A 23,688-nucleotide genomic window follows, 5' to 3' on the forward strand; every position below is an offset into this window, starting at 1 on the left:
CATGACCATTAATGAAAAACATTTATTTTATCATTTTGTATGTGTTTTTTTAAGAAAATGTAAAATAATATATTTTCTATTTATTTGCCGCACATAATGGCACCAGGAAAACATTTTCAAAAGTATCGCTGAAAAAAATCCTAGGCAATTAAATAAAAGTTACATTGTATATGAATACTGATTTCATTTTAATATGCTAAATAACAGGGTTGCAAACCAGAACTAATATTGGGCGGTTTTTTTTTTTCTTCTCAAAAGCACATGCTAGCTGCATTAGCTACTATGCTAACTGGTCAAAAACAAACAAAGCTATGTAATAAAATCAAAAAATCTGATCTTGTGAGTAATCGTGTTGCATTGAAAAATAGAAGCTTGCTAAGATTCGAAGATTCTGCTGAGCCATGTTACAATTTTTTTCCCCCGCTCTTCCTCTTGATGACTTAAAAAAAAGTTTGGCAACCATCTTGTTTGGATGTTGAGCATAATTACCACTATTTAGAATGTTTGTGATAAAATAACACATTTGAACAATTATGACGGGGACATTCACCAAATAACACGACAGAAACTGATTTAAAACAGATTTTATTTTATTCTTTTAAACAATGTTTTTTCTGTGATCAAGAGGGCGGGACTTGAGGAAACCCCGCCCACAAAGCCCCAACCTTATTTCTCATCCCAGCTCATTCTCAAGCTGGAGTGTTTGTGTAAGACGTCCACGCTACTTCAGAGTGACAAGAAGAAACTCGGCAACCATTCGAGTGTTGGGACCTTCAGGATGATGATGATGATGATGATGATGATGATGATGATGATCATGGTGGAGGTCGAGACAACCGGTTGGTTGGACGTCCACGCGTCAGACTCCGACATCTCAAAGGGCATTTCCAACAACACGCAACACCTGTGAGTAAAGTAGGAGGAATTATACAGTAGTATTGGAATAACATTTTAATCCATTTATTTATTTATTTTTCATTCATATTTTTTTTAATTTTTTGTGCATTTTATGTTAATATTTTTTCTTGTTTTTTATTACTTTTTTACTCTTTTTTTTTTTTTTTTTTACCTTAGTGGCCTTGGTAAATTATTTTTATTTATTTTTCCCTTTAGTTTACTTTTTTTTATTCTATAGGTTTTAGTCATTTTAATGCTGTGAATTTTTAATCAATTAGAGTTTTTCTTGTATTTGTAACACTTTAATCACTTTTTTTTGTATTATCTTTTTTATTTTTATTTTTTATATAGATTGAATATTATATATCACCCACCACAGTAATCACAAAAAGTGTATTTTTGGTCTACATGAAGAAAAAAAAGACAAATTAATTTGTTTAGGAAAGATACAAAGCGTTTCTTTGCATTTGCCGCCATTCACCAAGAGACCCTCCTTGTTTTTATATTGGAAGGGAAAAAAAATGTATACTAGGATGCTCGTAGTAAACATTTGAGAAGGGAGTGATGTAAGAAAAGAAAAAAAAAAAAAAAGTCACATTGCTGCATATGCATGGTCATAATCACAAAATATGCGCGCGCGCGCACACACCCGCATTTGCACTGACTTGTTGGTACAAGTTGGCCAGCTGGCGACGTGTGTGTTCCCTCCAAGGTCAAGGCGGCTCCGTGCGTGCAGGTGTGATCCAGTGGGAAATAAAACAAAATCGTGAAGGACGAACCTCCCTGATTGCATGCAAAACACACACACACACACACACACACACACACACACAAAAGGACACAAACACCGATGCGAGTGTTCGTGTGTCAACAGGGTGGCGAAGGGGACCCAAATCCGAGCGATCCGTGGAAATGCCTTCGCTGGCCTTCAGAATCTCACGAAAGTGTGAGTGGGAAAATTCATTTTCTCTATCACTGCAATCAAAGCATTTTTTTTAAGTCTTCCCCCCCCCGACTCATGATGTTTTCAATTTTCACCATTTGTGATAAATTGCAGGGATATCATCGACAACCGCGTCCTGACGACGGTGGACGGCTTCGCTTTCTCCCGCCTTCCTCGGCTGGCCAGCATGTGAGCGATTGCCATTTGAACTTCTTCCAATCTGCAGTGTTTCGTCTCCGTTGCGGAACGTGACGAACTGTGAAAGGCGGGGAGACTAAACAGGAAGTCGAGAACGAAGTCCTGGGAGAGACTTGTACGTGGCGTGTAAACCACCACTGCAGCTCTTTCGGATCTCATCGCAGCCTCCGCCAAGGCCAAGCGTGTTCGGCTGAGTCGTTTGATAAATAAATGATGTGCTTGGGGATGTTGTTCCACTCCAGTCCAGTAGGTGGCAGTAAAGTGCGCGCTAACGCATTGCTGGATGTTTGTTCCCTACATGGCGGGGTCACTTTCCCACCTCAAAGCAAGTAGATAGTTTTTCTTTGATAACTCAAATAACTAACTAGTTGGCTTATTAACCAACTAGCTGCTAAATAACTTCAAAATAATAATAATGTTTGGGGGGGTTCAGTACATGTGAGCAGTCTGTAATGTCAATTTAAGATCTACGCTAAAATCTCTTCTCAAAAAGTTTTTGGGGTGGGCGGGGGACTCCTGCTATCTAACTACTTTGCTTACTATCCAGCTAGCTAACCAACAAAATGCTCTGCCACATCTCTTCCTGGTGGTGGGTCACTTAAAAAAATTCAAAAATAATCTAAGTAACCAGCAAGCGAGTTAGCTAGCCAACAAAATTGCTAATTAGCATTTTTTTCTGCACTAGCTAGTGGGTCACTGCCCCATTTAGCCCCAATGCAAGCAGATTGTAACATAGAACAAGAAAAAAGTTAATGAAATGAAAACACGTTTTTTTTTTTCATGATTTGTCTAACTTGCACGCCTGCCATATTTATAACAAAGTTAGCATTTTTTTTATTCTACCAATGCTAGTGGGTCACATGCCCCACAAGGCCGTGATGTTATGAATTGTAATGTGAAAATTGAAGGAGATGACGCAAGGTGATAAGTACTCCCATTCAAAATGTTCCAAATTTAAAATAATAATTCAAAAACATTTTTTTTTGTTTTTTTCTCCCCTTGCAGCTTCATCTCGGAAAACAGCGCGTTGGAGTCGATCGGGGCATTCGCTTTCTGTGATCTCCCCGAACTCAACGAGCTGTGAGTTCTGCTGCCAATACAGTATAGCCGTTTAAAAAAAAAATTTTTTTTTGCATATAACTAGTTTGAAGTTAGCGAATCTTGCTGCGCTGTTCCGCATTTTCCAGGATCATCACCAAGTCCAAACATCTGACGTCCATCCACAGAGATGCCTTCAAGGACCTCGTCAAGCTGCAACGTCTGTGAGTTCATTTCACAAAGTTTATATTGCGAAACCAAAAAAAAAAAAAGTAGAAGTACTGATTCAACTCCTGTACTTAAGTAACATTAAAACATAAGACCATTCAAATGTATCGAAGTACAAAAGTAAACAAATATTTTTTTACCGTCAAATATCGACAATACATTTTTTCATAACTTGGCACAACCTTTGCACATGAAGTCGTTTTCCTCTTTTGTTAACTTTTAGTTTTAGCACTCATACTGAGAAGCTATCTATTGTTAGCTCAATTAATACATATTTTATGGTAAGAAAAATAATAATTACATAATATAGAACCCACATCAAATATTACAATTGTTAAATGAAATTGTATCTGCCCATTTTTGTTTGTTGGCTAGCTGGCTAGCCGGCTAGCTAGTGAGTCAGATTACAAAAAAACAAAAATATGCTGGGTTGAACTGAAATTTTCTTTACACATTTGAGTCGGTTTGGGGGCTAATGTGGCTAATTGTAGCAGTGGCCCACCAGACAGAATTTAAAAAATGATTAAAAAAAATTTTTTTTTAAAGCTAACCTGCCATTTTGTTGGTTAGCTAGCTGCTTCAATAGTGAGTAAAATGATTGGGAAAAAAGACTGCACTTTATTTTCACCAACTTTTCTTTTACATTTAACAATCTGCTCGCATTGGTGCTAAGTGAGGCAGAAAATAATGCTAACTGGCAAGGTTGTTAGTTAGCTAGCTAGTTACAATAGTTACTGAACTTGCATTATAAAGAACCCAACCTGGATTTTACTTTCACAAATACTTTACCAGGACTAAGACTCATATTTGTTCTGATTTATAAGTTCAGTCTTTCTATTTATGTCATGTTGTCATCCAGAGAGGTAAAAAAAAAATAAAAAATAAAAATAAATAAAGTAAAACGCCTATGAAGAAAGTACATGTATCTGTTACCAAATGTAGGGAGTAAAAGTAAAAAAAAAAAAAAAAACTAGTCATAAAAAGTAAAGACACCTGAAAAACCTACTCAAGTACTGTAACAAGAAAGTATTTGTGGTTATTTGTGGCGTGCGCTTTTTCAGAATCATCGCCCACACGGGAATCGCCACATTGCCCGATTTCTCCAAGATGCACTCGGCCGCCGACGACTTGCTGCTGTAAGCGCATCGACACGCTTGCACGTGTGCACTCGGGCATGCATTTGAATACGTGTTCCCTGCATTTTGCGTTGCCTAGCAACCTGCACGATAACAGCCACATACATGAGGTGCCCGCCAACGCCTTCAACGGCGTTTGCACGCAAGCCGTCGGCGACATGTGAGACGTTACACTTTTTATTAACTTTATATTCAAGCATTGTCTTTATGACTATTTTTCTGACTATATTTCCTCAAATTGCAGCTATATGATCAAATATGAAAAGTGCTTTTTTTTTTTTTGTTGATGGCGACAGACTGCTGACCAGGAACGGCATCAAGACGGTGGCGAGAGACGCCTTCAACGGCACGAAGATGCACAGATTGTGAGTCGCGAGTATGCTACATTTTTGCAAATGCAAAAATGAATCATTGCAACATTTCTCTCGCTCTGTCCGTGAGGTCGCTGAAAGGCAACCGGCAACTTAGTCACATCCATCCGAGCGCCTTCGCGGGTTCCAGTGAGTTGGTCGTACTGTAAGCGTGATTCATCCAAGTCAACATATACATTTGAAAGGCAAAAAAATGCACAGGGTTACCTTGACTTACAAGTTGCGTTGAGCGTGCTTTGAATTCAAATTGAACTCCGTTTTCCCCATTGGAATGAATGGAAATGAGCTTCATCTGTTCCTGTCACACCCAAAAATGTTTTTTAATTTAGAAAAATAGTACCGTACAGTATTGTACTGTATAATCACATGCAGCAATTTATTAATAAAATTAATTATTATTATTACCCCCCATATATTCTTTGTGGTAGCATGTTACCAGTTATGCTAGCTAGTTTGTGGTTTGTTTGTGTTGAATCATTTCACTACTTGATGGTTCGTGATTGCGAACATGCTAGCTGCAGGATTTTGATGCTTTTTGTGCTTTGCCGCCATCTTGTGGCAACTATATGCAATTACGTACAACTTTTTGGTAGGCCAAAAAAAACACACGAGGTAACCACGTGAACCGACGGATGTTGTGACATTCGCTGCCGCCATCTTGCCAAGCAACATTGGGGCGCTCGTAAGTCAAGGTACGACAGTGTTTGGTTCCGATGAAATTCGTACCTCCTGCGCTTTTAGCGACGTCTCGCAAACGTCGCTGAGCTCGCTGCCGGACGCCATTTTGGGCAACCTCCAAAGTCTGATCGCCAAGTCTGCGGTACGCCTGAAGGAGCTTCCTCCTCAACGAGCCTTCGCCAGGCTGCGGGAGGCCAACGTCACCTACCCGTCGCACTGCTGCATCTTCCGAAACATGGACAAAAACAGGTACGAGGATTCATGAATAAATAAGCAATCGTTAGATAAATAGTAGTTATTATTACAGCTCTTTCTGACCGCGTGCTATTTTTAGTTCCAGCGATCCCATATGCTCGCTGCCGGGAATCCACGAGGAATCGGGTTTGTACTGGGACCACTGCATGGGGAGCAACAACACCACCTGCAACCCGGCCCCCGACGACTTCAACCCCTGCGAGGACATCATGAGCGCCACGCCGCTGCGGGCCCTCATCTGGGTGGTGTCCGTGCTGGCTCTGCTCGGAAACGTGCTCGTGCTGCTCGTCTTGCTAGGTGACACCTTAATGCGGACGTCGCCGAGCACACATTAGTGTGATTTATACATACGTACTGTGCGTATAAATAGAACTATAATGGAAATAGAACGTATGTATACTGATATTGGAGTGAACTTCAGACACTCCACCACTAGATGGCGGCAAAGAACTGGACATCATCAGTATCGTCTTGTGTTTCGTGCTCCCATTTTCTGTTTTTGGTGCTGGGATTTGGCCAAATAATTTTTTCCCAAATCCTGAGAAATTGAGTGTTAAAATCGCTCTATGTAACAATTTGCCCAAAAATATACTTACAATCTCATTTTACTTATTTTTATTTTATGGCTGAGACGCCGTGTGCGCATTTTGTACGTGAAGAAGGGAGTGTGCAGTTTCATTTTTTTGGCCACAGGTGGAGGTAGCGATTTGAAATTCAATTTTCTACATTCAGCAGCTTTAAGAAGAAGAAGCGGATGATGCGGTGGTTCTCAATTACTCCAAATAACTTTCCAAGTGCCACCATGATAACTAATATTAAAATACATAAAGCTACGGTTTGAACATGTGATTTTTTTAAAACGCATTGCACATAAGTTATATAAAAAATATTTGAAAATAAACGGTCAAATGGGACATCACACATACGATTTGACTTGCAAGGTGTCAAGAGCAGCATTGTTGTCGTTTGCTGCGTGTCCCCTAACGAATGGCGCCGCCGTACGCGCTCCCTGCAGGCAGCGCGTCCAAGCTGACGGTGCCGCGCTTCCTCATGTGCCACCTGGCCTTCGCTGACCTGTGCATGGGCGTGTACCTCCTGGTCATCGCCGCCATGGACGCGCTGACCCGGGGGCACTACCACAACCACGCCATCGACTGGCAGACGGGCCTGGGGTGCGGGGCCGCCGGATTCTTCACCGTGAGAAAAAAAGAATATATATATATATATATATTTTTTTTAAAGTTGCAATGAATTCATGGCATTCCTATTCACCTGTGCTCCGAAATGTGTGTGCGTGTCAGGTGTTCGCCAGCGAGCTGTCGGTGTTCACGCTGACGGCCATCACGCTGGAGCGCTGGCACACCATCACGCACGCGCTGCGCCTGGACCGCAAGTTCCGTCTGAGGCACGCCTGTGCGGTCATGACGGCCGGTTGGATCTTCTCCTGCCTCGCCGCGACCATGCCCACCATGGGCGTCAGCAGCTACAGCAAGGTCAGACACACACACACAAAGGCCACTTCATTAGGTACACTTGGCATCCGTGCATGGTAAGAGATAATTGCGCTCACTTTTGATTGACAGCTGAATGTTACAAAGTGTTTAATGTGGTGGTTGTATTTTGTGGTGATATTTTGTAATGATAACTATTTTTTTTTATTTGAGGAAAAACATAGACAGTGTATAGATTAAAGACATCAATCATCAACTAATTTATGCATGAAATTATTATTATTTTTTTTTATTATTGCCAAACATTTTAAACATAACATATAAACTATTATGGTTACTTTTTATCCATTACAAACCCATTTATAAGTTGCATTTATATATATATATATATATATATATATATATAGTGTTAAACATTAATTATTTTATTATCAACAATCAAGCCAATCCTTCTTTTATTTCATATTAGAATAAAGTGTAATTGCACATCCACTACAGTAGGTGGCAGTTGCGCGCTCTTTATCAGAGTGCGCAGAAGGATTTTATTATTATTATTATTAGCCAAACGATACTATTTATAATTGCAAAAGGTAGCTTTTGGGGTGGGTGGGACATATGTTCTTAATTGGCAAGCCCATTTTATAAAATGTATTTTCTTAAAAATGTGTTTTATTATTTTATTTGTAAATGCCTTTATACATTTTATTACAAAAAAATTGAACTATGATGTACATTTTTATAGACAAATTAAAAAAGTGTTATCTAGTAATATTTTTTATTCATTCTCTCTTTTTTTTATATATACGCTATAAACCATTTTTTTTTTAATTGGATTTGAATTTCCGTTTTGTAGCAAAAATAAATGTGCCCACTGGATGGTGTCCCTAATCAAGTGTCCTTGGGGCAGGTGAGCATCTGCCTGCCGATGGACGTGGAGTCGGTGTGGTCTCAGGTCTACGTGGTGTCTCTGCTTCTGCTCAACATGGCCGCCTTCGCGTGCGTGTGCGCCTGCTACCTCAGCATCTACCTGGCGGTGCGCCACCCGTCGGGCGCGCTGGCCCGCGCCGACGCCCGCGTGGCGCAACGCATGGCCGTGCTGGTGTTCACCGACTTCCTGTGCATGGCGCCCATTTCCTTCTTCGCCGTGTCGGCGGCGCTCAAGCGACCGCTCATCACCGTGTCGGACGCCAAGCTGCTCCTGGTGCTCTTCTACCCCATCAACTCGTGCGCCAACCCCTTCCTCTACGCTTTTTTCACGCGCGCCTTCCGCCGCGACTTTGTCCTGCTGGCGGCGCGCTTCGGCCTGTGCAAGGCGCGCGCGCACGGCTACCGCGCCGACAGCTCGTCGTGCCAGCAGCCGGCGTGGGCCACGCCCAAGAGCATCAACATGTGTTTGATGGCGGCCGGCCGCGCTGACAGATGACGATATGACATTCGCCACGCCTTGGCGGTCCGGTGACGCCATGACGACTTATTTTGAACTTTTTTTTTTTCGACAAGACTTGGATGATTTGCCTTCAATTTTGACAAATGAGACACAAACTCACCACTAGGTGGAGCAACTATACACTAAATCAACCCTTTTGTCATCTTGACAGACAACAGGAAAAAAAGCAACAACAAAAATTCTATACAAGTTAAGTTTGGGGTCAGAGATGCCGCACCTCTCATACGTCATAAAAATAACAAGGCTAGCTTTAGTCGCCAAAATAAATGACACCCTCTGCCTCTCACATAGGTTAAAAAAAGTGATGTCAAAAGAAAGGCCAGGTAGTGTCAGGGGTCAGAGTTGGTGCACCCCCTCTATCCGTTCACACCCTGATAACAAACAGCGCTTTACAATGCCAGCTACCGAATTACAAACTTTAGTGCACTCACCATAATCTACCCCTCAAAAGAAAAAACATCAAGACAAAGCCGGGATAAGTTGCTAACTAGTAAATTACAAACATTGCTGTGTGCACCTGCTGTCAAAAAGAAAAAACAATCTTAACAGCCGTTCTTAGTTGATAGTCTGCAAATTACAAACTCTGTTGCGCGGTGCCAAACTAATTCAACCATTTGGAGGCATAAACATGAACAGAACTATGACAACAAATATAATTACACATTTAGTATTCATATTTGCATACAACCTTGAATAATAATGATTATTATCATGTTTCATGTATACATGTTTTTTTTATGTTCTGTTGTACTTGTTGTGCCTTTATAAAGATGCTTTCTCTAACCATGCATGTGCAAGTTGTGTGTGTGTGTGAGAGAGCTGTCGTTATCTTGAAGCCAAGCTATCCTTCACAGCCTCCGAGGCATTCAAGGACAAAGTGACCAGACCAATTTCAGCTGTTTTTTTTTTTTTCTTCCTTACAGCAGCATTCTCTCACACGCACGCGCGCGCACAGTTACAACCCAGATTTTCAGGGCTACAGCTGCAAGGATCAACACAAGATGATGAAGAGCAACGTCTCTAAATTGCCAACATCACGCGTGTGACGACGGCAAATCTCGTGAGACTTGAGCACCGTGAGCCAAACTACACGATACTGCACTGCGCCGTGCTCAACACGGAATTGATTAATTCCAGCAATACCTAAAAACTGCCACTAGATAGCAGCATTGCTCTTCCTGCTGCCCATGTTTCATGAGTGACTTTATTTGGGTATTATTAAGCAGTTGCCTTTACTTGTATTATAAGTAGGAATGTTAAAAAAAAACATAATTTTATTGTCTTTGTACATGTTAACATTTTTCTGTTACTAATTGTGTAAAAGGTCAAGAAAGCAACAGTAACGGTAAAAACGTTACCTTTTAAAGGTAATACGTTTTTATTTTTTAACACATCCAAGCACCATCAACTGAGCGCAACGGTTCAATTAAATGAATTACATGGCATTATTTTAAAATTTTAACTTAATTATGAAAAAAAAAAAGATGTGGAAAACAAGTGCTTGCCCGAGACGATGAAAGCGTTTTATAGTGCATGGACAGGTAGACGATATTTGGCAATTTTTGTGTACTGCCATCTGCTGGACATTTGACGCCACTCTCTCAGTTACTAGTACTGTAAGTAATAATGTATTCTTGCTCATTTTTTATTGGCCTTGTCACAGAGTTATTAATTTAATATTTCATGTTTATTATCGTGCTCAAATGTGGTAAACGTTCCAGCGGCTCAATGTCGACCCCAAGTGGTCAAAAAGAATACGAGAAGTCTGCAATTTGATCGATACAGTGCAGTATGGGGGGTAGAAACATTCCAATTTAAAGGTGAACATGTAAACGTTTAGGACATTGATTAATCGACCAAAAAATAGATAATTGGCTAAATGACATTTTCCCGACGTATTTTGTAGGCTCATTACCAATTAAAGACGATCGATTGTTTTTCTAGTCTTCTTTTAGGATGAATTAATAAATATTTATTAATGCAACAAACTCTATTTCCCTTTGTTCTAATTCAAAATGTGTTTTAATGAATTCATTAAAAAATATATATATGTCACCGGAAGAAACCGGAAATTAAATAATCGATTTTAAAGTCAGTAGTGTGACGCAGTATGCTATCTCGCGAAGATAAATGAGTTGCACTACACGCTGCGTCATTAAGTCTATTGCAATTTAAATTATGTAAATTTATTGAATCGTCCTTTAAAATTAAAATTAAGAAGCACTAGTGTATGTACTGTACTGTATTTACCTGCATTTGTCAATGCGCCGGCTGGTTGCTTGTAAACGCCAACAGAAAGGCTACAAGAGGCTTCTTTGTTAGGTGTCACCCTATTGGCCGGCGAGTGAGAGAAATATGAAAGCTTCGCCGTGATTGGCCAAAAAAGACATGGCTCTTCTTTTTTTCTCGCGATTGTTTCCCGTGTGAGTTAATGGCTCCTCCTGCTACAGACGGAGACGGAGCTGGCTCGAGCGGCGTTACGGGGGGAAGCAGGAACACGGCGGAGAAAAACGGCCAATAACACCCCAAATACCAGCGGGTTCTCTGTCGCAGTTGTCTCGCTGTAACCGGAGAGAGGCCGCCCGGGCGCTAGTACGGGGCTGAGGGTTAAATTTACACGCGTCTCGGCTCGAGGACAGCTCCGTGTGTTTAACCAGCGAACAACTCCCCAGATGAACTCCGTCAGAGCCACCAACCGGAGACCCAGGCGAGTGTCGAGGCCGCGCCCGGTGCAGCCCGAGCGGAACAACGGAGACAGAGGTAAGCCAAGGCCCCGCGGTGGGCTTGAGAGCCCAATCGAGCGGGACAGCGAGTCCTCCCCGAGACGGGCCCGGCGCTGGTGCTCAAGCGCCGCCCGGCCCGAGTAGGAAACGCCGAGGCTTCACTGTGTGTAGCCTAGGCCAGGCCGCGCTTTGTTTGGCTTGACTGTAGCGCGGCCAGGCTACAAGCTAGCGGAAGGTTGGGGGGGTTGTCTCCGTAATGCGTAGCAGCCAGACGTCCGACGTTTCACAGCCGATATCGGCCTTCTTATCTCGGCTTGCGCCGGGGGGAGAAAGGGGGCTGTCCTTTCCGGACACCCCCGCCATGGTTTTTTCTCCCCTCCGCTGTGTGTCTCGCCGCATTCCCAGCTGTCACTAACGATTCCGAGGGTGTAAATCTGCGGCGTCCCGCAGCACTGCCATCTTTGGGGTGGAACAAAAACATTAAGTGGCCGTCATTGGGGCGACGACGCTCGGCTAGCACTGCGCCAAAACCGCCGCACGGCCACGAATGTCTGCGCCTTTGCTGCTGTTTTGGCTGTGTCCATTTTGTCTGGGGGTTGGAAGACTTTGTTGCCCCCCCTTTGCTTGCTTGCTTGCTTCCTTCCTTGTTGAGCGTGCTAGCCGCCACAGCTAGCTGCATTTGTTTACACCGCGGATTTGCCTGCTACGCACTTGGCTTTTAGAGCCTTTTAGCCTCGCGTCCTTCCTTCAATCGTGAGGCCCTTTTTTGTTGGACCGCATCACAATCACACTGCTTACACAGCAGCAAAATTAAAACGTGTGTTATACACCCCGTTACAGCGTTATCAATCACGACCAGCCATTGTCTACCTTACATGAGCAACTGTCAGTCGTGTATGGGAGCCCCACGCTAAAATGCTCGTTTAGTCATTATTAAACACTGCAGTTCATGTTCTGCACCGCACCTTTTGTTCCACTCAATGTGTGTGCGTGCTATAAATATATTGATGATGTGTGTAGATGAGGAGGCCCCTGCAGCAGCCGCAGCAGAGATGGCGATTGAGGAGTCTGGACCAGGAGCTCAGAACAGTCCCTACCAACTCCGACGCAAGACACTGCTCCCCAAGAGGAGCGCCGCAGCCTCCGCCGCTGCCTCCGCTTGCCCCAGCAAGGGCCTGATGGAGGTTTGATCTTTTTCGTCGCAGCGTATTTGTGTGTGTGTGTCTCGGTGTAGTGAGCTGGACTGTCTTTCTCTGCAGGGAGCGTCCACGTCCTCCACAGAGGCCTTCGGCCATCGGGCCAAGCGGGCGCGTGTGTCCGGTAAGAGCCACGACTTGCCAGGTTTGTGTTTTGTATTTTTTTTAATTTGATTTATTTAATTTGCGATATTGCCGGTGTTTTTGTCCTCCGCTTCTGACATGTCGTTGTGGTCATTTTTCAGCAGCGCCAGCAGAACAGTATCTGCAGCAGAAACTTCCTGACGAGGTGGTTCTAAAGATCTTCTCCTACTTGCTGGAGCAGGATCTCTGCCGGGCGGCGTGCGTCTGCAAGCGCTTCAGCCAGCTCGCCAACGACCCCATACTATGGTCAGCCAATAAACCCGAAGGCTCGTCTGAATAATGCGGGGAGCTGACGCCTGTTGTTTTTGTTTTTTTTCAGGAAGCGTCTGTACATGGAGGTGTTTGAGTACACACGTCCCATGATGCACCCTGAGCCGGGACGCTTCTATCAGGTCAGTCCTGAAGAGCACGAACACCCCAACCCCTGGAAGGAGAGCTTTCAACAGCTGGTAAGTTGTTCTCGCTCTCTCTATGTAGCGGTGTCTTATTCTGTCATACGAGGAGCCTTTTTGAGGATTTAAAAATTAGAAGCTAGGGAAGAGACTTATTGAGAGCTTTTCAGGGAGTTGCAAATAATTGTTTAAAAAAAACATGCCGATTTGCACCTTGTGTGAGACAGTGAGTGCTGACAAAAAATAAATAAATAATGATTACTACAGTAAAAATAAAAAAGTGCCAAAAATAATGACATGCCAGCAATTTACGACAGGAACAGTCTTTGTGGTACGTTGGCAAGCGGGTGTCTGTGGAGTGTACTTGTTTTCATTCTGAGGCCTTTGATGTGCTGAACGTGTTGCGTCGGCTTCAAGAACGCTTCGTAACAACCGCAGTGGTGCATAAAAGTTGAATAATGAACCATGTAACTGTTTTGTAATGTTCAACATGAATGAATAGAAATATAACGGTTGAGCTGTATGTAACGGGTTTGTAAAGCTCAATGACGAGCGTATAGCAGGCCAACTGCCTGATCAAATCAATAATCCTTAACAGGTTTGCAAACGTTGTCGATCAATGACTTCCATGTAACTGTAACATCCTTTTGCCCCCTTTGCTTCCTTGTTGTTGTGCGTGCTAGCCGCCACAGCTAGCTGCATTTGTTAATATACCGCGGCTTTGACTGCTATGCACTTACTTGGCTTTTGGGGCCTTTTCGCCTTAGTAGTTAACATTGTCATTGTTTTGTCACTTAGAATTGGCTGTCACACCAAACGCATTCATTTTATATGTCTGTTGACACGTGTGTGTGTGTGTTGTGTTATGATTCAGTACAAAGGTGCCCACGTCAAGCCAGGCTTCGCCGAGCACTTCTACAGCAACCCGGGCAGGTACAAGGGCAGGGAGAACATGCTGGTGAGTCGAGTTTGGGCTCGGTGGTGTTTTTAGCTGGCGTCCCAATACTTTTGACTAAAGTGTTTTCTTTTCTTTTTATTCTCAGTACTACGACACCATTGAAGATGCGCTGGGCGGCGTGCAAGAGGCCCACTTTGAAGGCATGATTTTTGTCCACTCGGGCATCTACACGGACGAGTGGATCTACATCGAGTCCCCCATTACCATGATTGGTGCAGGTGAGTAGCAACAGGCGTGTTGACATGTGCTACGGCCTCGTTACGAGCTATTCTCGTTGTTAGTTTCGGGGGCATTTATTGAACGTGACAAGCGGCCAAATGAAAATACTCGCATAGAGCAGATGCCGATACGTAGTATAAAAGAACCCAATTGACTCTCTGCCCCTAATGTCATTAATGAGGCCACGCCCCCCTTCCTCTTAACTCTTTGACTGCCAAAAACGTTTCAAAACAGAGGTGAAACTAACCATTTTCCATTGTTGATTACTCAAAAACGGAATAAGGTAGAAACAAACTTTTTTTCTGATGAAAGGTGAGAGTCCAATCTTTCATTTGGTAGTATGTGTGTTTCCATAGTCCAAACACATAATTTTCTGTGGACCTTGAAAGATCAGTCAAAATGCTTAAATCGGCTGGCACCCACGGCATCATCCCTTTTCTGAAAACGTCTGGCAGTCAAAGAGTTAAATGCACACGTCAACACATGAATACACGACATGCATGCCTGAGTCGCTTTGGAACACACTTCACGAAATGTTTATTTTTATGCATTCTTTTGTATTTTGTTTTCTGCTTTTTTATATTTTGCAATACAGTCCAATATTTAGTTGTTAAAAAATTGGGGGCGGGGGCTGGAATAGATGAAAGTCATTTCACTTCATTTTCAAAGGGGGAAATGAATGTGAATCGTGCCTCTTGGTTGTCGCCCTCAGCGCCTGGTAAAGTGGCGGACAAGGTGGTGATCGAGAACACCAGAGATTCCACGTTCGTCTTCATGGAGGGCTCGGAGGACGCTTACGTCGGCTACATGACCATAAAGGTGAGAGGCGTCAACTTCCTTCCATCCTTACAATCCTCTTTCTTCATTGACTCATTATTCAGAGTGTACTTCCAAACCAGTCTATCGCATTCGGAGCGATTTGTGATACTCTGCTCTCCCTTCAGTTTAACCCCGACGACAAGTCGGCGCAGCACCACAACGCGCACCACTGCCTGGAGATCACCGTCAACTGCAGTCCCAACATCGACCACTGCATCATACGCTCCACGTGCACGGGTACATTTCGCCCGTCTGCTCGGAGCCACTAAATGTATCCCACAGTGCATCTTGAAAAGTAGTCAGCGGGCGATGCGCTCTGGAAAAATCCCGTCACGATCATTTCAAAGTCTTATCTGGGTGAGAAGTCATTTTGCTGCCGTTGCGTTTCAGTGGGCTCTGCCGTGTGCGTGAGCGGCCAGGGGGCGTGCCCGACCATTAAGCACTGTAACATCAGCGACTGCGAGAACGTGGGCCTCTACATCACGGATCACGCACAGGTAAGCGCTCCTCGGCCGTCCGGGGACAACAACCAAAAATGTGCCGGCGATTTGCTAACTCGCGCGCGTACGCGCCGTTTCAGGGCATTTACGAAGACAACGAGATTAGCAACAATGCGCTGGCGGGCATTTGGGTAAAGAACCACGGGAACCCCATCATCAGACGCAACCACATCCACCACGGGAGAGACGTCGGCGTGTTCACGTTCGATCACGGCATGGTAAACAAACGCAAACATTAAGGCTGGGAAATGTTGTTTTTGTATTGTGTTCATCAGGACCATTTTTAAATCGATTTGTATCAAGCTTTAGCAGTTTAAAAGCGAGCCCGTGCTGATATACACCGCTTAGTGTTTCCAACTGAAGTGATTTGGTTGCTATATTTAGACAATTTTCCAACCTGTGACTTGATTAGCTTCAGCTTTTTTAAAGTCCTCGCTGGCAAACTCATTGAAAGAGCTATTTAAAAAATAAATAAATGAATAAAAATCACACACATAAAAAAGAAAGATATTCATGTCCACACCATATTGCTTTCTATTTAAGTCAAATGACTATTTTTCCAGTCTGTCAGTTCCCCCAATTTCAAATGATCAATTAGGGTGATTTTGTTGAGAGAAGAATATGACAGAGCTGAAAGGGTTCCGGTGTTTGTCTTTGAAAGCGTTTTGGACCGCCAAGCCCATTAATTTATGAAGGATCATATTACATTGTATACACCAGGGGGCGCCATCCTCTTGCCAGTGTGATCATTTTATGGGTGCGTGCGCTCCCAGGGCTACTTTGAGAACTGCAACATCCACCGGAACCGCATCGCCGGCTTCGAGGTGAAGGCGTACGCCAACCCCACGGTGGTGCGCTGCGAGATCCACCACGGCCAGACGGGTGGCATCTATGTGCACGAGAAGGGGCGGGGACAGTTCATTGAGAACAAGATTTACGCCAACAACTTTGCCGGCGTGTGGATCACGTCCAACAGTGACCCCACGATACGGTAAGCGAGGGCGGGGGCGCTCAAGCACGCATCCAACACACAAATACGACAGTATGTTGCCGCGGCGACGTGAAACTTTTTTGTCACAGAGGCAACGCCATCTTCAACGGCAACCAGGGAGGCGTGTACATATTCGGCGATGGGCGGGGCTTAATAGAGAGCAACGACATCTACGGTAACGCCCTGGCGGGAATCCAGATCCGGACCAACAGCTGCCCCATCGTGCGCCACAACAAGATCCACGACGGCCAGCATGGCGGCATATATGTGGTAAATGTGACGTCTTCTTTTTTTTTCCGGTTTCTTTTTTGTTTTATCGCTCAATGTTGTGACTGACCGGCAGCACGAAAAGGGCCAAGGTGTGATCGAGGAGAACGAGGTGTACAGCAACACGCTGGCCGGCGTCTGGGTGACAACGGGGAGCACACCCGTCCTCCGCAAGAACCGCATCCACAGCGGCAAACAGGTGCCACAAACATGCAACTGTTTCTGTTCACGATTGCAGATGGAGTGTTTGGCGATACGATCTGATGTTATGCCAGCAAACAAAAATGTCAGGAAAAGTATATAAATGGATGTGTGAAAAGAGAGAGAGAGTAGTTTAAGCCCAATTCAGTCAACATGGGTTTGGCAAAGTGCAGTGACACAACCGCGCCACTCGGTAGCGCTAGTACACTCATAATTGTGCTGTGAGAAGGAATGAGGAAATGTAAGTGGTGATCTTACAGCTCATGAAGATCCATGGTTTCATGGTGTGGCCATTTTGACTGACATTTGTATCCCGCGACAGCCTGTATTTGTCGTCGGGCTGTGCAGTTGGTTTCATGGTGTGGCCATTTGTCGTGTCGTCGTAGGTGGGCGTGTATTTCTACGACAACGGCCACGGCGTGCTAGAGGACAACGACATCTACAATCACATGTACTCCGGCGTACAAATAAGGTAAGCTTCAAATAAATATAGATTTAATGTCCTCACCCTGTCTATTATGGAGCACCAAAAACTGCCAATGTTAATAAATAAAATAAATGACTAAAAGTGAAAATAAAAATCTAATTAAAAAATTTAATACGAAAGTGAAAAAAAATAATTAAAAAATAAACGAGATTCAAAAAATATAAATAAATACAAAAATAGAATTAAATGTCAATAAACAAATAAAAACACTCTGCGCTCTCATTTATTTATTTCGTGCTGCAGATGCTCTGCCAGGATGAATTGTTATTCAAATGAGGGGGCGGTCCTAAACGTGTTTTGGGTTGAATGACATTTTGTCCTGGCAGAGCATCTGCAGCGTGATTATTTAATTTTATTTATATTTTGACATTTATTTTAATTTTTTTTTAATCTCGTTTTAAATTTTAATATTTATTTTTACTTTATGTATTTATTTATGGTGTATTTAGTTTATATATATATATATATATATTTTTTTTTTTAATTATAATCTCACTTAAGTCATTTATTTATCTTTTGATTTTGTCCCTTTTGGTCCTCCATCGTCTATGAGGAAAGAAGCGTTTTTCTGGCATCTCGAGGCAATCACAAACCGTTCTGCAGCTCTGTCTGTTGTGTCCGTAGCCCGCCATATGTTAATACAACTTGATGCGATTTGTTTGTGCTTGCCAGGACGGGCAGCAACCCAAAGATCCGGCGCAACAAGATCTGGGGCGGACAAAATGGCGGCATTTTGGTCTACAACTCAGGTGTGCTTGAAGCATCCCCGCAACATCTGTTTTGAGCACACACACAAACAAATGCGTGTCTGACCCCGGTGCGTGCGTGCGTGCGACGCGCTAGGCCTGGGCTTCATCGAGGACAACGAGATCTTCGACAACGCCATGGCGGGCGTGTGGATCAAGACGGACAGCAACCCCACGCTGAGGCGCAACAAGATACACGACGGCAGAGACGGCGGCATTTGCATATTCAACGGAGGCAGAGGTACGCCACGTGATTTGCATGCACGCAAACCTCGAACCCTTTGTCACGTGCGTGCGCGCTTTCAGGCCTGCTGGAGGAAAACGACATCTTCCGCAACGCTCAGGCCGGCGTGCTGATCAGCACCAACAGTCACCCCATCCTACGCAAGAACCGAATCTTTGATGGCTTCGCTGCAGGTCGCGAATACGAAACAAGCGCAAGGCGTCCTCGCCGTGTCCAAAAGTGTCCCACCACTCAAAAGCGTCCGTTCTCCCGCCAGGTATCGAGATCACCAACCACGCCACTGCCACCCTGGAGGGGAACCAGATCTTCAACAACCGCTTCGGGGGCCTTTTTCTCGCGTCGGGCGTCAATGTCACCATGAAAGGTACAAATAGTCACTACTGTATAAAATTAAGAAATGATGTTGTTGAAATTGTGGAAAACTTTATTTACACTAGAAACACTTAAGGAGCTCTTTTCATTTCTCAGTTTTTAATTTAGCTTTACACACGATGATGCTCCTTGCCATTATTACTCAAATTTTTTAAAACAAAGCTGTCTATTCTTTTTAGGTTTAAAATTAAAAGAAAAACCTTAAAAGTGGTGAACATTTGAAAAGTTGTTTTAACAAACGTGCTTAATGGGATTACAACACTTCAAATGTGTTCAGATTTCAACATTTCAAATTTTGACGCAAATTTTCTCTTTTACTGCAAATGAATGTCAGCTTGAAATATCGGTTATCAGCCACTTTGACTATTAATAATCGTTATCAGCCCTGAAAATACTTATCGGTCTATCACTAATAGTAAGGCTAAATTATAACGTGATTTATAGTTGTAAATTTTAAAGGGAATTATATTAAGGCATTTTTTTTAAGATGACATGATTTATAGTAAGACTACAAAAATATCATGTAGGCGTTTTTTAGATGGCATGATGACCACAAAAATGACATTTTTAGTAAGACAAAAAATAGCATAATGATGTAATTTTATATATATAAAAAGCCTTTTACTATACATGGTTGTTTAAAAAAAATAAAAAAAAAAACCTTATACAGTAAGACCACAAAAAAAGACAGTGTATAGTTTATAATTTTTATTTTTTTTTCTAGGATGTAAGTTGTAGAAAACCATGTTTTTAGATGACATGATGTATATACAAAAAAAAAACACTTTCGAAATTGTGACCCGCTCCGACAAAACATGTTGGAGACATTTTGTTTTTCAGAAAAGTCGCTTTTGAGATTCCTCCAAAAACAAAACAATCTACTCAATGTTTCCTTTTGTAGCCAGAAAATGTTTCGTTCCATTGAATGTGTTGATGAAAAATAATAATAATCTCGCCAGCCATTATGAAAATGTCATTGTTGGATTTTGGGACGGGTTAACGCGGATGCAGTAAACGCCACCGTGTTCTCGCCGTCAGACAATAAAATCAACAACAACCAGGACGCCATTGAGAAAGCGGTGAGTCGAGGGCAGTGCCTGTACAAGATCTCCAGCTACACCAGCTACCCCATGCACGACTTCTACAGGTGAGGACACGACCGTCTTTAGTGGGCCTGGCGTGCCCGCCGTGCTTGACGGCGCCGCCTTGCCTCGCAGGTGTCACACTTGCAACACGACGGACAGGAACGCCATCTGCGTCAACTGCATCAAGAAGTGCCACCAAGGGCACGACGTGGAGTTTATACGGCACGACCGGTGAGGAAACGTCCAAGACACAAACACATTCGTTTTGAGCAGATTTAGAATTGCTCACGCGATGGGAGGCACTTAAGAATTTTTTTTTTACTGCTTGGGAGCAACCAGCAGAGTGCGCCACTTACTCTTTATAAATGCTCCGTTTCTGTCCATTGCAATGGGAAAAATCAATTTATGGGTAGTAAGTAAAAAGTACAAATAAAAGTAAATAATGTGGTTGCACAAATGTGCAAGCCCTCATAAAAAAAAAAAAAATACATTTGAAAGATTTTAACTCTTTGACTGCCAGACGTTTTCAGAAAAGGGATGCCGTGGGTGCCAGCCGATTTAAGCATTTTTGACTGATCTTTCAAGGTCCACAGAAAATTATGTGTTCGGACTATGGAAACACACATACTACCAAATGAAAGATTGGACTCTCATCTTTCATCAGAAAAAAAAGTTTGTTTCTACCTTATTCCGTTTTTCAGTAATCAACAATAGAAAATAGTTAGTTTCACCTCTGTTTCGAAAAAAACGTCTTTTAACGTCTTTGGCACTCCTCCATAGGATTTTACTAAACGTTATTTAACGTTTTTGGCAGTGAATGAGTTAAGTACCCCCCCCCATTTTTCCATTCAAGCCCAAACACACGAACAACCAAATTGTTGCAGTTCCTCCCATGTTTAGTGTCGGCCTCTCCGCATCCTCCGAATTCGTTTTGTCATGGTCATTTCATCCATTTTGGAGGGGATGTCCACATGTTGGTAATGTCATTATTACGCTAGATTTTCTCCACTTATTGTGACGACAGACTTCATAAATGTCAGGGAACGAAAAACAGCTTAACCTTATTTGGGGGTGAAACAGAGGTACTTTTAAACAATGGCAGTTTTGTCGACTCCAGTTTTAACACGAGTTTGAATGTGTGATTAAATCAGGACATAAGTCCAGTTAGAAAAGGGTGTGCACACTTGTGCAACCAGTCTCGGTTATTTCTTACTTACTCTCCTGTGTATATTTTTTTACATTGCAATTGATTGTAATTAATTTTCAACGGCAGAAAAAGTTTAAAAAAATTAATAATAATTATAATATATTAATATATATTATATAATATATATTAATATATTAATTATAAATTAAAAAATTATTTATATTTTGGCTTCTTATTTTTTTATGTGAAGAAAAAAAAAAAGCATGGTTGTTTTAAAAACAAAAGGCCTTACTGTACATGATCGTTTAAAAGCCGTAGAAAACAGAAAGTGACCTAATCGTGCTCTAGAAGTTAAACATGTCAATTTTACCCTTTTAATTCGACTTGCAAACAAATTATTATTAACTATATAGTCCTACAAATTACACAAAACATAATAGGAAAATAAAAACAAGTTGCGCACCGTGTTAAACTTTCAATCAGAATTAGTCAGAGCCTTAAATAGAGAGTTTGGCCAACTCTGTAACATGGCGTCTATGTCATGTGACCAGCAGTTGACCAATCACAGCGTAGCACTCTGGATTACAAAATTACAGGAAGACGTCAAACACTTCCACCATCACACTTATTTTTTTGTGAAGAAAAAAAAATGGGGTCAAAATGTTTATCCACTTTACCTAAGCGTGCGTAAATAGTATATTCAATAAATTATATACATTCGAAAAAAGAAATTAAAGAATTGTTGAACCAATTTAAGATTTAAAAGAAAATGAATGACCAATTTAATTGAATTGCTTGAAGTGGTGACAATTGAATTAATCCAAATTAACTCTTTCACTGCCACTGACGTTAAAAGACATCAAGTAAAAACCTACGGAGGGCCGCCAATGACGTTAACTCTGTCTGCCAAAAACGTTAAATAGCGTTTAGTAAAATCCTATGGAGTGCCAAAGACGTTAAAAGACGTTTGTTCCAAAACAGAGGTGAAACTAACCATTTTCTATTGTTGATTACTGAAAAACGGAATAAGGTAGAAACAAACTTTTTTTTCTGATGAAAGATGAGAGTCCAATCTTTCATTTGGTAGTATGTGTGTTTCCATAGTCCAAACACAACATTTTCTGTGGACCTTGAAAGATCAGTCAAAAATGCTTAAATCGGCTGGCGCCCACGGCATCCCTTTTCTGAAAACGTCTGGCAGTCAAAGAGTTAATATGCTACATTAAATTGAGTTCATTAAACTCAATATTAATTTTGGATCAACCTAATTCAATCTACCACATGAAGCAATTCAATGAAGTTAGTCGACAATTCTCTTTTTAGAGTGTGCCGTGTGTAGTATAAACCTTGTTAAACAATGGTGTAGCATTGCTAACATGACGTGTTTCCCCCTCCTTGCAGGTTTTTCTGCGACTGCGGCGCCGGCACGCTGTCCAACCCGTGCACGCTAGCGGGCGAGCCCACGCACGACACGGACACTCTGTACGACTCGGCGCCGCCTATAGAGTCCAACACGCTGCAACATAATTGAACAAGAAGGCGTAGCGGACCGGCGGGCGGCACGATATCTCTCACACACACACACACACACACAACGCGTCGCAGAAGCCCGTCCCCCCCCCCCGCCCCCCCGCACCCAACCCCATAGAGACGCTGAGACCTGCGGCGCAAAAAGGTGAGCAAGTTCAGGCAACGCTCCATTAGGGGGAGGCAGAGGAAAGACTTTTAACAAAAGAGATTCCTCGCACGTGTGGACGTGCTTTTGTGTGCGTCTGGAGCACTTCTGCTTTTTTTTTTTAAGGAAAAAAAGAAAAATGACAAAAAAAAAGACATTCTGATCAATGGATTTTATTTCAATGCTTTATCATGTAGTTTTGTATTTCCGAGCAAAAAGCTGACTGTATTTGAATGTCTTTTATTTTATTATATATTATAATTATTTCTTTGGTTAGCGTCCCGTCTCCCGCCCGTCCCCGTGTAAGCGGCTGCAGACGCTCCCTGGCGAGCCAGCGCTCAACTTCTTTCTGTGAAAGAGAATCTGGTTTAAACACTAAAGAACCCTCTCTGTGCTTCGGCTCGATTGACAGGTGCGGCCGCTCCGCCCACTCGGTGTACAAATGTGTGTAATGTGTGTGCGTGTGTACAGTTTGATGCAGTCAGTGTTTTATGGAGAGGGTTCCAATAGGACGCGTCAGAGCTCCCTTTTTCGTTTTGTTTTTATTAACTGGACCCCCAGGACTCGATCTGCAGCTTCCACCCCCGCCCCCTTTTTGAATTTGCACCCCCCCCCCCCCCAAGTGTATCGTGGTGACTGTGGCTCCTCATGCAGCCTGAATCGTATGCATGTACCATAACATCTAGACTTAATATATTGTGAAGTATTCAATAACCATTATGTAGATGCTAGTTGGAATTAAAAAAAAAAAAGGAGAGAAAAAAGGGGGTACACTTTTTTTTTTTCTTTGGAAGGCAAAAAAAAAAAGACAAAAACAGGAAACTGGCCATTTCTAAGAAAATAAAACTTTATTAGATCTGAGAAGTCTTTTCTTCTATTA

General features: G+C 42.6%; 2 protein-coding genes and 1 long non-coding RNA gene across 7 annotated transcripts; 2 read left to right on the forward strand and 1 right to left on the reverse strand.

Annotated features, from left to right (window-relative positions):
• Positions 1–568: 568 nt before the first annotated feature.
• LOC144038624 (uncharacterized) lies at positions 569–11,082 on the reverse strand. Of its 3 annotated transcripts, none has more exons than XR_013289257.1 (5): positions 10,893–11,082; positions 7,017–7,227; positions 6,819–6,934; positions 1,563–5,714; positions 569–904 (listed from the first exon to the last, which is right to left on the reverse strand). It is a non-coding gene; the product is annotated as an uncharacterized LOC144038624 (long non-coding RNA). The 3 variants fall into 3 exon arrangements; XR_013289255.1 differs by having other exon boundaries at positions 5,808–6,934; XR_013289256.1 differs by having other exon boundaries at positions 1,547–5,714; positions 5,808–6,934.
• fshr (follicle stimulating hormone receptor) lies at positions 779–9,425 on the forward strand. Its single transcript, XM_077551201.1, has 14 exons — positions 779–906; positions 1,772–1,843; positions 1,955–2,029; positions 3,044–3,118; positions 3,226–3,300; positions 4,366–4,440; positions 4,520–4,600; positions 4,737–4,805; positions 4,882–4,956; positions 5,553–5,738; positions 5,824–6,041; positions 6,760–6,941; positions 7,046–7,237; positions 8,103–9,425. The coding sequence occupies exons 1-14, from the start codon at positions 779–781 to the stop codon at positions 8,616–8,618; spliced, it is 2,019 nt and encodes a 672-aa protein (XP_077407327.1). The 3' UTR covers positions 8,619–9,425.
• Positions 11,083–11,258: 176 nt separating the features above from the next.
• fbxo11b (F-box protein 11b) lies at positions 11,259–23,672 on the forward strand. 3 transcript variants are annotated; one of them, XM_077551187.1, is made up of 22 exons: positions 11,259–11,402; positions 12,386–12,549; positions 12,625–12,706; positions 12,807–12,951; positions 13,025–13,154; positions 13,972–14,055; positions 14,141–14,273; positions 14,987–15,093; positions 15,219–15,330; positions 15,484–15,590; positions 15,674–15,811; positions 16,367–16,584; positions 16,674–16,854; positions 16,928–17,050; positions 17,439–17,524; positions 18,212–18,288; positions 18,383–18,526; positions 18,592–18,702; positions 18,786–18,893; positions 19,940–20,048; positions 20,119–20,217; positions 22,535–23,672. In XM_077551187.1, exons 1-22 carry the CDS (start codon positions 11,315–11,317, stop codon positions 22,662–22,664), a joined length of 2,676 nt encoding a protein of 891 aa, XP_077407313.1. In that variant the 5' UTR covers positions 11,259–11,314; the 3' UTR covers positions 22,665–23,672. The 3 variants fall into 3 exon arrangements, with proteins under 3 accessions (XP_077407313.1, XP_077407314.1, XP_077407315.1); XM_077551188.1 differs by having other exon boundaries at positions 12,810–12,951; XM_077551189.1 differs by having other exon boundaries at positions 12,625–12,685.
• The last annotated feature ends 16 nt before the right edge of the window (positions 23,673–23,688 follow it).

Source organism: Vanacampus margaritifer, chromosome 18 (genome assembly GCF_051991255.1).
Source record: "Vanacampus margaritifer isolate UIUO_Vmar chromosome 18, RoL_Vmar_1.0, whole genome shotgun sequence".
Classification (NCBI taxonomy): Eukaryota; Metazoa; Chordata; class Actinopteri; order Syngnathiformes; family Syngnathidae; genus Vanacampus; species Vanacampus margaritifer.